This window comes from Panthera uncia (assembly GCF_023721935.1).
Source record: "Panthera uncia isolate 11264 chromosome C1 unlocalized genomic scaffold, Puncia_PCG_1.0 HiC_scaffold_4, whole genome shotgun sequence".
Lineage (NCBI taxonomy): Eukaryota > Metazoa > Chordata > Mammalia > Carnivora > Felidae > Panthera > Panthera uncia.
Genome location: NW_026057585.1, coordinates 103,731,900 through 103,746,444, shown reverse-complemented (window position 1 = coordinate 103,746,444; position 14,545 = coordinate 103,731,900). Strand labels below are relative to the sequence as shown.

At 52.9% G+C, this 14,545-nt stretch overlaps 1 protein-coding gene across 3 annotated transcripts in view; it reads right to left on the bottom strand.

Annotated features, from left to right (window-relative positions):
- The window catches only part of CFAP74 (cilia and flagella associated protein 74), a 64,182-nt gene extending 50,824 nt beyond the window's left edge, over nt 1-13,358 (bottom strand). For 2 of the 3 annotated variants that reach the window (XM_049618257.1, XM_049618259.1), the window contains exons 1-4: nt 13,273-13,358; nt 3,567-3,652; nt 1,564-1,648; nt 1,305-1,442 (exon numbers count right to left, since the gene is read on the bottom strand). In XM_049618257.1, coding sequence (XP_049474214.1) covers nt 1,305-1,442; nt 1,564-1,648; nt 3,567-3,633 — 290 coding nt within the window. In that variant the 5' untranslated portion in view covers nt 3,634-3,652; nt 13,273-13,358. Of the gene's footprint in view, nt 1-1,304; nt 1,443-1,563; nt 1,649-3,566; nt 3,653-12,915; nt 13,169-13,272 lie in introns of those variants that run through there. The other variant, XM_049618258.1, reaches the window with a different exon arrangement.
- Between the last annotated feature and the right edge of the window lie 1,187 nt (nt 13,359-14,545).

Below are 14,545 nucleotides of genomic sequence, written 5' to 3'. Positions count from 1 at the left end.
GCCAGGGGCCACGGCTATATGTCCCCCCTCGCCCAGGCCAGGGGCCCCGGTCATCTGTCCCCCCTCGCCCAGGCCAGGGGCCCCGGTCATCTGTCCCCCCTCGCCCAGGCCAGGGGCCCGGGTCATCTGTCCCCCCTCGCCCAGGCCAGGGACCCCGGTCATCTGTCCCTCCTCGCCCAGGCCAGGGGCCCCGGTCATCTGTCCCCCCTTGCCCAGGCCAGGGGCCCCGGTCATCTGTCCCCCCTCACCCAGGCCAGGGGCCCCAGTCATCTGTCCTCTTGCCCAGGCCAGGGGCCCCGGTCATCTGTCCCCCTTGCCCAGGTTAGGAGCTGAGGTGACATCATCTTTCCAGGGATTTCTCTCACACAATCAAGCTGCCTGATCAGGGTCTTGTTTCCTGAAAGCCCTTCAGAGGGGCCACCTGTGTGACCTCAGCCCAAATGAGAGTTCACGGGAACCGGCACACGTGAACGTGGCCAGGCGTGTAAGGGCACCGGGGAGAGGCCTGGGAGGGCCGCACACCCGGCACACAGCTGCACTGCAGCACCTCGTCAGCGTTCTAGAACTCCCAGACCCGACAGGACAAGCGACCAACGTGTGGGCCTGGATCGAATCCGATTCAAAACTCTAGCTCCTGTGATGAGGACAGCAGAACCAAACCCAGAGCGCGGGCTCTAAGCCAGCCTGGAGGACACGCAGGGAACCGCCGTGGTTGCGTGGCCGGGAGATGCTCACTTCCTCAGGGGAGGAACCGTGCGGAGGTCCGGTGGAAGGAGGTTTTTACTTGCTCCGGGGACAAGTAGGCAGGAGTGATGCCTGCAGGCGGCTGTCACACAAGTCAGCAGACAGAAATCACAGGCACACGCACCCACAGGGAAAGAACCCACAGGCGAAGGTGGGCAGGGGCACGTGGGTCACAGCGGGGACCATGTGTTTTCCACTTTCCCCGTATGACCTTCTCTTCGCGGACGTTTGGGGAACATGCGCTACCAGTGTTAGCGCGGGTCAAGCCGGAGCGGACCCCGGGGCAGGACGGGCCGACCCGAGGCCCAGCCCCACGCAGGCCACCAGCGAGGCCCGGGCCCCGCACGACCAACGGGGACACCCTCTGCACGTCTCACGTGACGGCCAGGAGGGCAGGGGGAGATCCGTCCATCGAGGCCGGCCCCAAGGTCATCAGGGTCGGAGGCCCGGCAGAGCCCGAAGCCTCCGGAGCACGGGTCGCCCCGCCCACGACGGCCGCCCCGCCCCCTGCTCGCCCCGCCCACCTGCCGCAGCTCCCTCCGCGTCGCCGTCGAGCCCACCTGGTTTTCTGAACGAGCAGCTCTTTCTCCTCCTGCAGCGTCTCCAGGCGGCCCAAGGTCCTCCGCAGGCCGCAAGCCTGGAACCTGGCTGGGGCGGCTGTTTTCTTCCCACTTGGGTCAGCATCGTTGTTCCCCGGGCTTCATGCGGAAGGACAGCGGCTGCCCTCGCGCTGTTCGACCCGCCCGGCTCCACCTTTCCGCCGAGGGTGCCCAGGCTGGGGTGCGGGGAGCAAGGGGCCCGCCCGCCCAGAGTAGTTACCGGCGGCCTCCCGAGTCGGCGCCCTTCTCAGCTGCCGGAGGAAGAAATTCAACCTGGAACTCTGGAGCCTCTAGTTCATCTCTTTCTAGAAATCCAGGCAAGAGAAAAAACACAAAGTAGACGCAGACGTTCAAGTCTGAAGCACTGGGACGAACCTAGACAAGCTCACATCTGCAGGCGCGATGCTGATGGCCTTAGAGCAACGGTTGTCAAAGCGCGGCCCGGGGAACCCTGGTGGGAGTGCCTAGGACTCTCTCGGAGCGTCTTCAGTCCAAACTATTTTGCTAGTAGTACTAAAACGTCATTTGTCCTCTCACTCTCATTTCACAAGTGTAGAATGGAGTTTCCCAAAGTCCACATGACGTCTCGTGTCACAACAGACTAACACGACCGAACGGGAATCCAGCTGTCTTCTGACAAACCAGACCCTTTCCGTTACATACACCAGGTTCGGTTTTGCTATTTTCACTGAATACATATAAAAAGTTTTTCAGCTCTAATTTTTAATACACTCGATATTAAAACATGTAACTGACATACGGGTGTCTGGGTGGCTCAGTCCTGCTTAAAGAATTTTAAGAGGACACAGAAGTGGGAAGGGCCCTACTGGCCAAATTTAGAACAAATTGAGCATCAAAATGAACAGGGCAGAGGGGCCCCTGGGTGGCCCGGTCGGCTAAGCATCCGACTTACCTCGCCACCTCGCCACACCTCACTTCTCCTTACAACACTTCACCACAGCTCACCTCACCTCAAAGCACCTCACCTCACTTCAGCGTCTCTCGCCACACCTCACCTCTTCTCATCTCACCAACCTTACCTCACCCCACCTCACCTCACTTCAGCTCACCTTGCCATACCTCACCTCTTCGCACCTCTCCCCAACCTCACCTCATCAAACCTTACCTCCCCGACCTCTCACCACACCATACCTCATCTAACCACAACACCTGGCCACAACTTACCTCACCTCACAGTTCCTCACCCCACCTACCTAACCACCCCTCGACTCACCACACCTCACGTCATCACGCCTCACGTCACCTCACCTCCCCGTACCATACCTCACCGCACCCCGTATTACAATTCTTCACCTGACCCTGCCTAACCATACGCACATCACACCTCACTTCTCCTTGCAACACTTCACCACAGCTCACCTCACCACACTTCACCTCAAAGCACCTCGCCTCTCTTCACCTCACTGTGCCTTACTTCACAACTCCTCACCCCACCTTACCCAACCACACTCACCTCACTATATTTCACTCACCTCACCACACCAACCTCACAAACCTCACAACACGCAAACCTCACCACACCTCCCCTCACCTCATTGTACCTCCCCTCACCAGGCCTCACCACACCTCACCTCACCTCAGCTCACCACACATCACCTCGACTTACAACTCCTCAGCTCACCTCACCACACCTCACCTCATCTAACCACAACACCTAACGGCAACTTACCTCACTTCACCTCACCACACCTCACCTCACCTCACAGTTCCTCACCCCACCTACCTCACCACACCTCACCTCACGCTTCACCTCACCTCACCACAGCTCAGAAACTGAGAAACGAGCCGCGCTGCAGTTAGACGGAGAACCAAGGAAGCTAGTCCAGGTTTGACTGTCTTGCCTGGTGTCCAGCCCTAGCCCAAATCAAGGCCTATCTTGGATTATCGGATTATTTTGAAATCTATAAACTTCCAGGGAAAGAAAACCAAAACAGGTCATAATCAAAGGGATAAAAACGGCATCCTATTTCTCAATAGAGATGGTGGAAACGAGAAAACTATACTCTGTCGCTTTCAAGAATCTCGGCCATAATTTATCTTTTTTTTTCAACTAAAGACAGAATGATATAAACTTTGAGGGAAAAAAATAAGCCTAAAAGATACAGTCTTTCTAAAGAAAGGGAATTCAGGGAAACCATAAAGCACATCATTTATCTTCATTGTTGCCAAAACACCTGTTATCTGTGAAAAGACTTTTATTACCATCTTCCACAATCGGGACATTGTCCAAAAGCTCCTTCTTAGGGAACTGGTTAGCGTCTTCTTCCATCTTGGGAAGCAGAAATTAGCTACGAAAAAAATTATAACAGGTATAGATGAATAGGATCATAGTTAAAAAACACACATATTGGATTTCATACACATTAACAATTTCTCTTGCAAAAAGACATTAAGAAAATGGATGAGGGGCACCTGGGTGGCCCAGTCAGTTTAGCACCCAACTCTTGGTTTTGGCTCAGGTTATGATCTCATGGTTCGTGGGCTCAAGCCCCACGACGGGCTCTGTGGTGACAGTGCAGAGTCTGCTAAGGATTCTCCCTCCTTCCCTCTCTCTCTGTCCCTCCCCTGCGCACGCTCCCTCTCTCTCTCTCTCTCTCTCTCTCCCTCTCAAAATAAATAAATAAACTTTTGTAAAAAAGAAGAAAAGAAAATGGACAAGCCCAGACTAGGAGAAAATATTTGCAGCAGAGAAATCCGACAACAGTCGTATATCCAGAATATATAAAGAGCCCCGAAACATCAACAACATAAAGTCCAAACTCCGACTGAAAAGGGGCAGGAATTTTAGAACAGACATGGCAAGAGGAGATACACAAATGGCCAACGAGCTCGTGACACTTCACGCAGCAGCATTAGTCCCCGGGGAAACGTGAAGCAAAACCGTCATGAGACACTGCTGCACACCTGTGAGAACGCCCCAAATCAAAAATACGAACACTGGCCCAGCACGTGACCCGGAAATCCTCCTCCAGGACGTGCCCAGGAGAAACCAGAACACATCCCTCAAACGACCTTGCACACGAGTGTTTACCCAGAGGGCCCCCAGCCGGAAAACAACCCAAGCGCCCGTCGTCGTGAGCACGTGCTGCTGCTCGGGAACGAGAAGGAACCGAACGGATGCGCACGAGCGTGTCTCAGGAGCCTCGCCGGAGGTGAAGGAAGCCACGCACGGAGGAGAACCGGGAAACCCCGGTTCAGGCAAAACTACCTGCCGGCGGCTGTGGATCTGGGGTCAAAGGCAAGGAGTGGGAGGGGCGCGAGGGGCACAGTGGGGTGGGGGATGTTCCGCATCATTTCTCGCGGTGGTTGCACACGTGATGATCAAACCTCACCCCAATGAACATTCGGGATGTGCGTGCTATATAGCATGTCACGTGTTACGGGGCAGGTCAGAAGCAACCCTTAAGGAATTTCAGAACATCCCTCACGCTTTGAGTTATGTGAGGGACCTTAGGAGCCTGCCTGCCCAGAACTCCGTGCGGAATGTTGATATTATGCAGGAGATGCTACAATCGTAGATGAATTTGTCTTTCATGTTTCACTTGACAATTGCTTCGGAATAATTGACTGAAAAATATTTTCAAAGCCTAATAATGTTTCCTGGATGAATCAATAATAAGTCAAGGCCAGTGATTCCTTTTAAAAAATGCTGCAAAGAAACAATCACGCATTACGGTTCTGAGAGGCAAAATTTCAAGGCATCTTGTCAAATGCCAACAATATTCCTCCCACTGGAGAAAACCTATTAACCCCCCCCCCCCTCTGTGAATGTCAGAGCTTTTAGAACATATTTACAAAGTGGCCGAGTCTGTTCTGCTCGCGCTCATGAACTCCACGTGCTCATCACAGCGCAGCTCAGTTGTCCCCCGGACGGACGGCAGCCTGATACGAGGTGGATCATCACACACACAGTTCCATTTAAGATGACATTAAACCACATACACTTCTTTTTAAAATTTTTTTTTTACATTTTATTTTTGATAGAGAGAGACAGAGCACGAGTGGGGGAGGGGCAGAGAGAGAGGGAGACACTGAGTCCGAAGCAGCTCCAGGCCCCGAGCCGTCAGCACAGAGCCCGACGCGGGGCTCGAACTCACAGACCGCGAGATCGTGACCTGGGCCGAAGTCGGACGCTTCACCGACTGAGCCCCCCAGGTGCCCTGATACTTCTTTTTTTTTTTAATGTTTATTTATTTACTTAGAGAGAGAGAGAGAGAGAGGGGGAGAGGGAGAGAATGAATCCCAAGCAGGCTCCATGCTGTCAGCGCAGATCCCGACATGGGGCTCGATCTCACGAACCTCGAGATCATGACCTGAGATGAAATCAAGAGTCACACGCTCAACAGACTGAGCCACCAGGTGCCGCTGAACCACATGCACTTTGAATGTCCAGTGAAACATGGCAGTTCCAGACAGGGAGCCTCTGATGCCTCTTAAATTCTCACTAAAACCACAGCAGAAGGATTCAGTTTTTTCAACACACGCATCTACAAGGACGCGGCAAATGGGAGAATAAACAGTTTGAACAAAACAGAAGCCGGGAGTGTGAGGCGGTAGCAGCCCTGCAGGCAGAGGTATGGACCGACCTCCAGGGGAAAACTGGAGCCATAAAAACCCACGTGCGCCCCACTGCCCGCGGAAGGCCCCAGAACTCGGTGTCTATGGGGATGAAGTAGAATCGGAAACAGATTTGCTAAAACATGCGTAAGAAGCAGTTGGAACTTCCATTTCCATTTTAGGCATGTGGCCGTCCAGCGTGCCAGCCATCACACTAAAAATAACCACAAATGCTGCATAAAATTGTATGTTAATTGCCTTAAGAACCTTGAAGAATTGACTAGAAAGTAAGAAATCATCAGGTCAAAATCTAAGTGAAGGCAAGATTGTAAATAGGTGAAAGGGCCAAGGTGTAACAAAAAAAAAAAAAAAAAAAAAAAAAAAGGTCTCCTTTTAAATTGGGTTAAAAGACCCATAGCGACAACCAAAAAAATCTAACTGTCCACTACTGGAGAGACATCTAAAACACAAGCTTACAGAAGCACTGAAATTTTTTTAATGTTTATTTATTTTTGAGAGAGAGAGAGAGAGAGAGAGAGAGCGCAAGTGGCAGAGGGGCAGAGAGAGAGAGGGAGACACAGAATCCAAAGCAGGTTCCAGGCTCCGAGTTGTCAGCACAGAGCTCGATGCAGGGCTCAAACCCATGAACTGTGAGACCTTGACCTGAGCCAAAGTCAGACGTTCAACCGACTGAGCCACCCCGGCGTCCCGAAGCGACAATTTTACATCCACGTGTGTTCACTAATGGAGTCACAGAGGAAACGGCACAGATCGACAGAACAAGGAAAAAGTCAAAATGCAAACTCTCGTGGGAAAATTTCACACACCGCTCTCAGGAACTGATAACAAAAGCAGATAGCAGAAGTCATTAATGACACTCGCCATCATTAACAAACTGAACGTGACAGACATACAGAGAGCATACCAGAGACAGAATTGTAAGTGCTCCCTGAAGGCACACTGAATATTTACAAAAGCCGTCTCCTGGGCCCGAAGCAGGTCTCAATAGATTTTAAAAGACTAAAATGTACAAGGCTTTGTACAGCATAAGGAACATAGTCAGTTATACTGTGACAGCTTTGTATGGTGACAGACGGTGACTACACTTGTCACGGTGGTGACTCTGCAATGTACAATATCAAATCACTACGGGGTGCACCTGAAACAAACACAATATTAATATCGTATGCCAATTATTCCTCAATAAAAACAATCATAAAAAGCTTGTTCTCTGACCAAAAGTCACCAGCCCAAATCAATAACAAATAGAGAAGTGTTTCTGGAAAATAAGAAACATACTTCTAAATAACCCATGGGTCAAGGGAAAAAAATCATGCTGGAAACAGTAAAATACTTTGAGCTGAGGTACAAGGACAGTAGCTCCAATCAACCATAGCGCGGCTGACCCCACGCAGAGCAAACTCCTGAACTTCACACATATACGGCATTAGGAAAAGGCTAAAAGTTAATGCACGAAACATCCAGTTCGAGTGGCTACAGAAAGAACTGCGAGATGAACCCAAAGAAAGTGGAAGAAAGCAGATTGAAAATATTCACAATTCATGCAACAGAAACGAACGTATGTGATCGACATGTTCCTGGAAACCAAGGGTTTGTATTTTTAAAAGACTAAAATCGATAAATATGTCAGGAAAACATTAACAACTAAAGAAGTCACGAACAACTTTATGCCAGTAAATTTGAAAATGTAGACAACGGACAAATTATTAGAGAAATATTACTAATCAGAATCGTTTGACCAAAAAAACCTTCCGAAGTCCCATAAACATAAAAGAAACTCAATCAACAGTCAAATACATTCCCAGGAAGAACACTCCAGGCTCAGAGGCTTCCCCATCCAGTTGTGGGAAACACGCCGGGCACAGACCACTGGGTTCACACGCACCCCCTCCCGGAGGGACAGGCAGGTCCGGACTTCTCTCGTGGGGCTCACGCAGCCTTCGTCACCAGAGCCCGACACCGACAGCAGAGACCGGAGACGGGGAGCTCCTGTCGCTCAGAGCGCAGACACGAAAATGCAGAGAGAGGCATCGTTGGCCTGGATCCGCAGTATCAACACGGCATAAAACTTCAGGACCACGGCGCGTTTACTTAGCATCGGAAGTCAGCTTAATTCACCCCGGTAACAGGCCGAAGGAAGAGAATTATATGATCAACTCGACAAGTGTGGGGAAAAAGTATTGATAAACTTCAACATGCCACTTATGCTTTAAAAAAAACTTGGCAATCTTACATTAGGAACAGTCTCCTTTACTGTAACAAAGGCTACACGCTGCCGACAACGTACAGGAGACATCACGCATCATCCTAGACGTTAAAAATGTTCTTTTAAGACGGAAAACAGGGGTGCCTGGGTGGCTCAGCTGGTTAAGCGTCCGACTTCGGCTCGGGCCGTGATCTCACAGTTCGTGGGTTCGAGCCCCGCGTCAGGCTCCATGCTGAGAGCTGGAGCCTGGAGCCTGCTTCGGATTCTCTCTGCCCCTCCTCCCCCCCTCAAAAGGTGAATAAAAAATTAAAAAAAGAAAAAGACTGAGAACAAAACAAGGGCTTCGCTGAGCTACTTCCTTCCACTGGCACTCCTGCCTCCCAGCTAGAACCTTTAGGGGTAAAAGGACCAAAAAGGCATTCAGAAATGGCAATGTTTTCAGATAACATAGCCGTGTACATAGGAAATCCAAATGCATATACAGACCTCCCTCATGAAAGTTATTGAGACGATGTCGTAATGTCGTTAGATATAAATGCAGTAATAAAAACCAAATATATTCCCATTTATCAAAGATTTGGAAAAGCTGCCATTTACAATTCCATCAAAAAATACGAACTGCGTAAGGACAAACGCAACAAAAGGCGTGCAGGACCGCTAAGGAGGAAATGACGGAGCCTCACCAGGTGACGGCAAAGGAGGCCTAAATAATAAACGGAACAGATGATCCTGACACTTCAACAAGTGGGTGTCATGGAGGAAAGGGGGACCGGGAGGCCTTTTTAAGTGAAAAGGTCCGGAAGACAAAAGTCCACCTCCTGCGGTGTGGGGGTCCTGTTTGGAAGCAACTGTAAAAGACGTTTTTGAGATCATGTGGGAGAGTGAACACAAATTGGCATTAGATTTTATTAAGAAATTCACGATAATTTTGTTGGGGTTGATGATGATTTTGCAGTTATGCGAAAAGTGAGTCTTCAGCCGTTGGAGCTGTATTTACCGGCTCAAACCCACGAACCGTGAGATCGTGACCTGAGCCAAAGTCATATGCTCAACCGAGAGAGCCACCCGGGCGCCTCCAGGGTGTCTTACACAGGACACCAAAGTCATTAGCCATGAGAGGAAAAGCTGGCAGCTGGTCACGTACATTTAAATTAAAAACTTTCATTCAGATGATGGCCTCGGGAGAGTGAGAAAAAAGTTACAAGCCAGAAGATAAATTCAACACATTACCCTAAAGGTCCTCCATCAAGACCACGCAAGGATTACCCACAAATCAGTAAAGAAGGTGGCAGTCCGGGGGCAATGGCAGGACTCACACAGGCACTTAACCATTGAGGGCATTCAAATGGCCAGGAAGTGGGGCAGCCATGTGTCCAGTGTGACCGCGTGCCCCACTTCATGCCTGTCTTCCTGGCATTATTAAGAGTGTTTCCCTTTAACTCTTAGCCAAGTCGTGCTTTGGACGATAAACTACTTCTTGGTAATGAACAACAACAACGACGACAACAATTGTCCAACCTCATCTGCAATTAGGGAAACGAAAGTTAAAGTCACAATCTCCTATCGTTACGTGGTCATCACACTTGGTCAGACATCACAAGCCCGACAGTGGCAGGTGCGTGAGTGAGGCAGCGGGAACGTTCACCCGGCCGTGGTGGGAGCGTGGGAGCGTGGGAGCGAGAGCGGGGACAATTACTTCCAGAGAGTCCGGCGTCACCCGGTAGAGTTAACGAGCGCGCGCCTCCGTGCGGCTCTCCCGCCGCGGCTGCGACAACTTCCCGCAAATCCAGGGACTTCACAGATTTACTGCCTTACGATTCTGACGTCGGATTCTGAAATGAGTCTCACTGGGTGAAAATCAAGGTGTGGGCAGGACGGCGTTCCCCCCTGGACGCTCTAGGGAGGATTTTTGTTTCCAGAGGTCACGCACACTCCTGGGCCCACTGGACCGCCTTCAAAGCCAGCAGCGTCAGTGTGGTCTTTCTCCTGGGGCCCCCGACTCTCTCTCTCCTGCCTCCCTGTCCCAGTTCTGAGGACCCTGTGTCTGCACTGGGCACATGTGGATAATCCAGCACAATCTCCCCATCTCCAGACACCTGGGTAACAACCTCAGTTCCCCTGCTAGGTCATCTAACATATTCCCAAATTCCAAGGATCAGGTCATGGATCTCTCTGGGCACCATTCTGCGCCCCCTACTCTCTGACTCAGCGGTTCCTCTCCTAGGTGTGTGCCCTACGCAAAGTCTCAGCCGTTATGCTCGTGTCCCGGAGCCGTCACAGCACAAGTGTGGCACACCGGGCGTCTGAGGACAACGGAAGTGTATTCTCTCACACTTCCGGAGGCCAGGAATCTGACATCAAGGTGCCGGCAGGGCCTCGTCCCCTCTGAAGCACTACAGCAGGGTCTGTCCCAGGCCTCCCTCCCAGGTTCCGAGAGTTCCTGGCCTGTGGCAGGGCAACGCCAACCTCCGTGTGATGCTCTGAGTGCACATCTACGTTCAAATACCTCTTTTTTTTTTTTTTAAATGTTTATTTATTTTGGAAGGAGAGAGAAACAGAGCATGAGTGGGGGAGGGGCGGAGATAGAGGGAGACACAGAATCTGGCAGCACGGAGCCCGACGCGGGGCTCAAACTCATGAACCTCAAGATCGTGACCCGAGCCCAAGTCAGACGCTCAACCTACTGAGCCACCCAGGCACCCCTTAAATACCTCCTTTGTATAAAGACGCCTGACATATGGGATCAGGGGCCCACTCTCCTCCAGTGTGACCTCATCTTACTGAATTCCATCCCCAGTGACCCTATTCCCAAATGAGGTCACATTCTGAGATGCCAGGGGTTAGAGCTTCAACCTATGATTTTTTTTTTCCCCCTGAAGAAACACAATTTAATTCATCACAGACTTAAACAACAGGAGACATAACACGACCTCAGAGAGCAGCAACAACTCTGGGAACAAAGCCCCATGGCCACCAACAGCAGAAAACACCGACAGCGTGATCCGGCCTACAGAGCGCTGGATGGTAACGAGGAAGGAGCTGGCGCCGTGTCACAGAGCGGGTGCGCCTCTTCCACACGGCTGAGGGGAAGATGGTGCACAGAGCACACCCTTCTTCCCTCTGGAAGCTTCCGGACTAGGTTCCCCAGGAGGGGCAGGCAAAGCAGGACCCGGGGTGACCCGGGGTGGCCCAGAGCTGGCTGTCAGGGCCTGAGTAGGAGGAAGGCAGACCTGAGAAGGGCATCAGAGCCCAAGCAGGGTGGAGGGGGGGCCCACGGTGAGCCGCCCAGCTCAAGCCTGGGAAGGGTGACGCGGCCACTAGCCTCAAAGTATCTCCCAACAAAATACGCGTTCATTACAGAGGGAAAAAGTAACTTCCCAGCGGAGACATTGGCAGACACCACTGTAATTAAGTGATCAAGGCAAACATCATCTGTAATGTGACAAATGGGCCACCATGAGCCACCTGACAGGATGGAATGGGATGAAAAAAGTTGTGCATAAATTCTGTGACTTTTCTGCCAAGGATGCATAATGCGAATCTAATCTTGAGGAAACATCAGACAACCCAAATGGAAGAGCTTTCTACAAAGTCACTGCCTGCAGCCATCAAAGGTGTCAGGGTCATGGGGGCCAAAGAAAGACTGGGGAATGCTGTGGACCGAAAGACACCGAACAAACACTAAGTCGCTATGATGACCGAGTGCTGTGCGACGTCCCAGACTGAGTCCTTTTGCTTTTGTGACTTTACAGGATCAACTGTCAAAATGTGCTTGACTGGGCTGAGGACCAGCAGTAGTGACACATCCATGTGACTCTCTTGACCTTGATGGTCACGTGGGCCATGGTCATGCCCGAGAGGGCCCTTGCAGGTAGGAAATACTCAAAAGTACGGTGGTGGTGATAAAGCTTCATGCAAGCTACTTGTTCTCAAATGCTTCAGGAAAAGGAAGATTGTTGGTGCTCAACTTGCAACTTTTATGCCAACGTGGGGTTGTTTCAAAATTGAAAAAGAATATACACCGTATCATTCCATTTATATGAAGTTTAACAACATGTGGAATTTAATTATATTGCTTAGGAATGCACACATAGGTGGGACACCTAGAGAAAAGCAAGGGAGTTAGACTCACAAACCAGCTCATGGTCCTGGGGGGAGGTCTGCCAGGCAGGAGAGGGGTGGGTTGACTTGTGCGGTGCCAACACGCTTTTATTTCTGGACTTGGGGGGTCGCCACCGATGTTCACTTTAAAACCAATGTGTACGCTGTGCTCATGAATTTCCGCACGGCTTACCCCCAGAGAGTGAGTGCGGGAGTCTTCTTTTTTTTTTTTTTAATTTTTTTTCAACGTTTTTTATTTATTTTTGGGACAGAGAGACACAGAGCATGAACGGGGGAGGGGCAGAGAGAGAGGGAGACACAGAATCGGAAACAGGCTCCAGGCTCCGAGCCATCAGCCCAGAGCCTGACGCGGGGCTCGAACTCACGGACCGCGAGATCGTGACCTGGCTGAAGTCGGACGCTTAACCGACTGCGCCACCCAGGCGCCCCGGGAGTCTTCTGAGCTGCTGCAGACCAGACTGGGGCCTGCTCCTCACGTGCTCGGCGCCCAGGCCCCACCTGCCCCTCACCTGCCCCTCACCCGATAAGCGTCCAGTCTCCTCCACCTGCCCCTCACCTGTCCCTCACCTGCCCCCTCACTTGCTCGGCACCTGCTCCTCACCTGTCCCTCACCTAATAAGTGCCCAGTCCCCACCTGCTCCTCACCTGCTCAGTGCCCAGTCCTTGCACACGTTCAAGGAAGGCTCGCTCAAGCCAAAACTGCGAGCGGATAAACGAGTATCTGCTGGTGGACGACGTCGGAGCGGAGGCCCTCCCGCTTCCCAGACCCGGTTATCCTTTGCAGAACCGAGTCGGGAGGCCCTGGGGACTCCGCAGGGCGCCCTCCCACCCCGCCCGAGGTCCGCTCACCGCCGCGGCGGAGGCGCGGCGACCACACGCGGCGGGCGCGCACCGCCGGGCGCAGGGCCCCAGAGACCCGCCGCAGCAGGCGCCGGCCCGGCAGGACTTGGGCGGCGAGGGCGCTGGGCCGCGTCCGAGGGGCTACGCGGCCGACGGACCCACCTCTCTGCCGACCGGAGCGGGTCGGAACGGCTCGCACGGCGGCTCCTCCGAAGCTCCGCGTCGGCGTCGGCGGCGGGCGGCTCCATGGCAACGGGCGGCCCCACGCGGCGGGGAAGCTCGCGCGCCGCACGCAACCCCCGTTCTCGCGATGGTTCTGTCCGGCGCGCCCCGCGCAAGCGCAGTGCGCCCGGGATGCAGGCCGCGTGCGGAGGGGTTCGGAGAGGACGGCGCCGCTGGGAGGACCGGACCCGGCACCGGGTCGGAGCTGCGGGTTTGGCCCAAGACGACCTAAGGTCGGACGGGCTGTCAACCCTAAAAAATAGGTGTGTTCACGTAAAATCGGCATTTCCCCTGCTTTGCGCAAGGGGGGGGGGGGCGGAGAGCGGGCACAACGTGCCGGCTGCGCTGGAGCGGAATCGAGCCTCGCCTCGCTCCCCCCCCCTTCCCCCGTCCCCCGAGGCCCGAGGTCGCCGTTATACCGTAATTCCTGCCCGCCTTTCCTGTCAGGCGACCTGCCTGGCGCGGGGGTGTGTGTGACGAAGGGCACCTCCCGCCAGGCCACGCAGGGGGCGTCCGGCCACCCGAGGGCGTGGGTGCACCTCTGCCTTTGCAGAGACTTGCATGTGACTTGCAAGGTGGCTGGCCCCGCTAGCCGCGTGCTGGCTTTGATCCCTGCCTCCTGGTGCCACAGTGAGGTCCAGGAAGTCCTTTAAGTTTGTGCAGGGAAGACGATCCATCAGGGCCACCAAGCCTCGCGAAAACCGCAGCAAAGGTGGGAACGGTGGGAGCCAGCCGGTGGCAGCACGCTCCTGCGCCCTCATCGCCCGCTGGTGTTGGCCAGGGCTTCTCCCTGCTCAGAGTGAGGGACCTCAGGGGGAGACCGAAGTCACCGTATCAGCCCCCGGTGGTAGCCCCTTTACCAGAAATTCTACTTCTCTTCCCCACGCACGCACATGGCGACATGGTGGGGCTTCTTTCTCCCCAGCTTTGCCTTTCTGGGCCTTTCCACATTAACCATCAATACGCTTTCTACTGTACAAGGAAAGGAGAGCAAAAGACTGGAAACACTCCAGTGTTCACCAGTAGGAGCTGCGGGAAGAGGGTGTCGGGAAGGTGTGCAGCCGCGCCCTGGAGCAGCTGTGAAAGACTGCTCCCACGTTCTGTCCCAGAGTGGCCCTCGGAACGTATTGTTAAGCAAGGTAATAATAAAGTTGCAGAACAGCGTGTATGGTATTTCACTAAGGAGGGGTAGAAGCAATAAGAACGTACATGG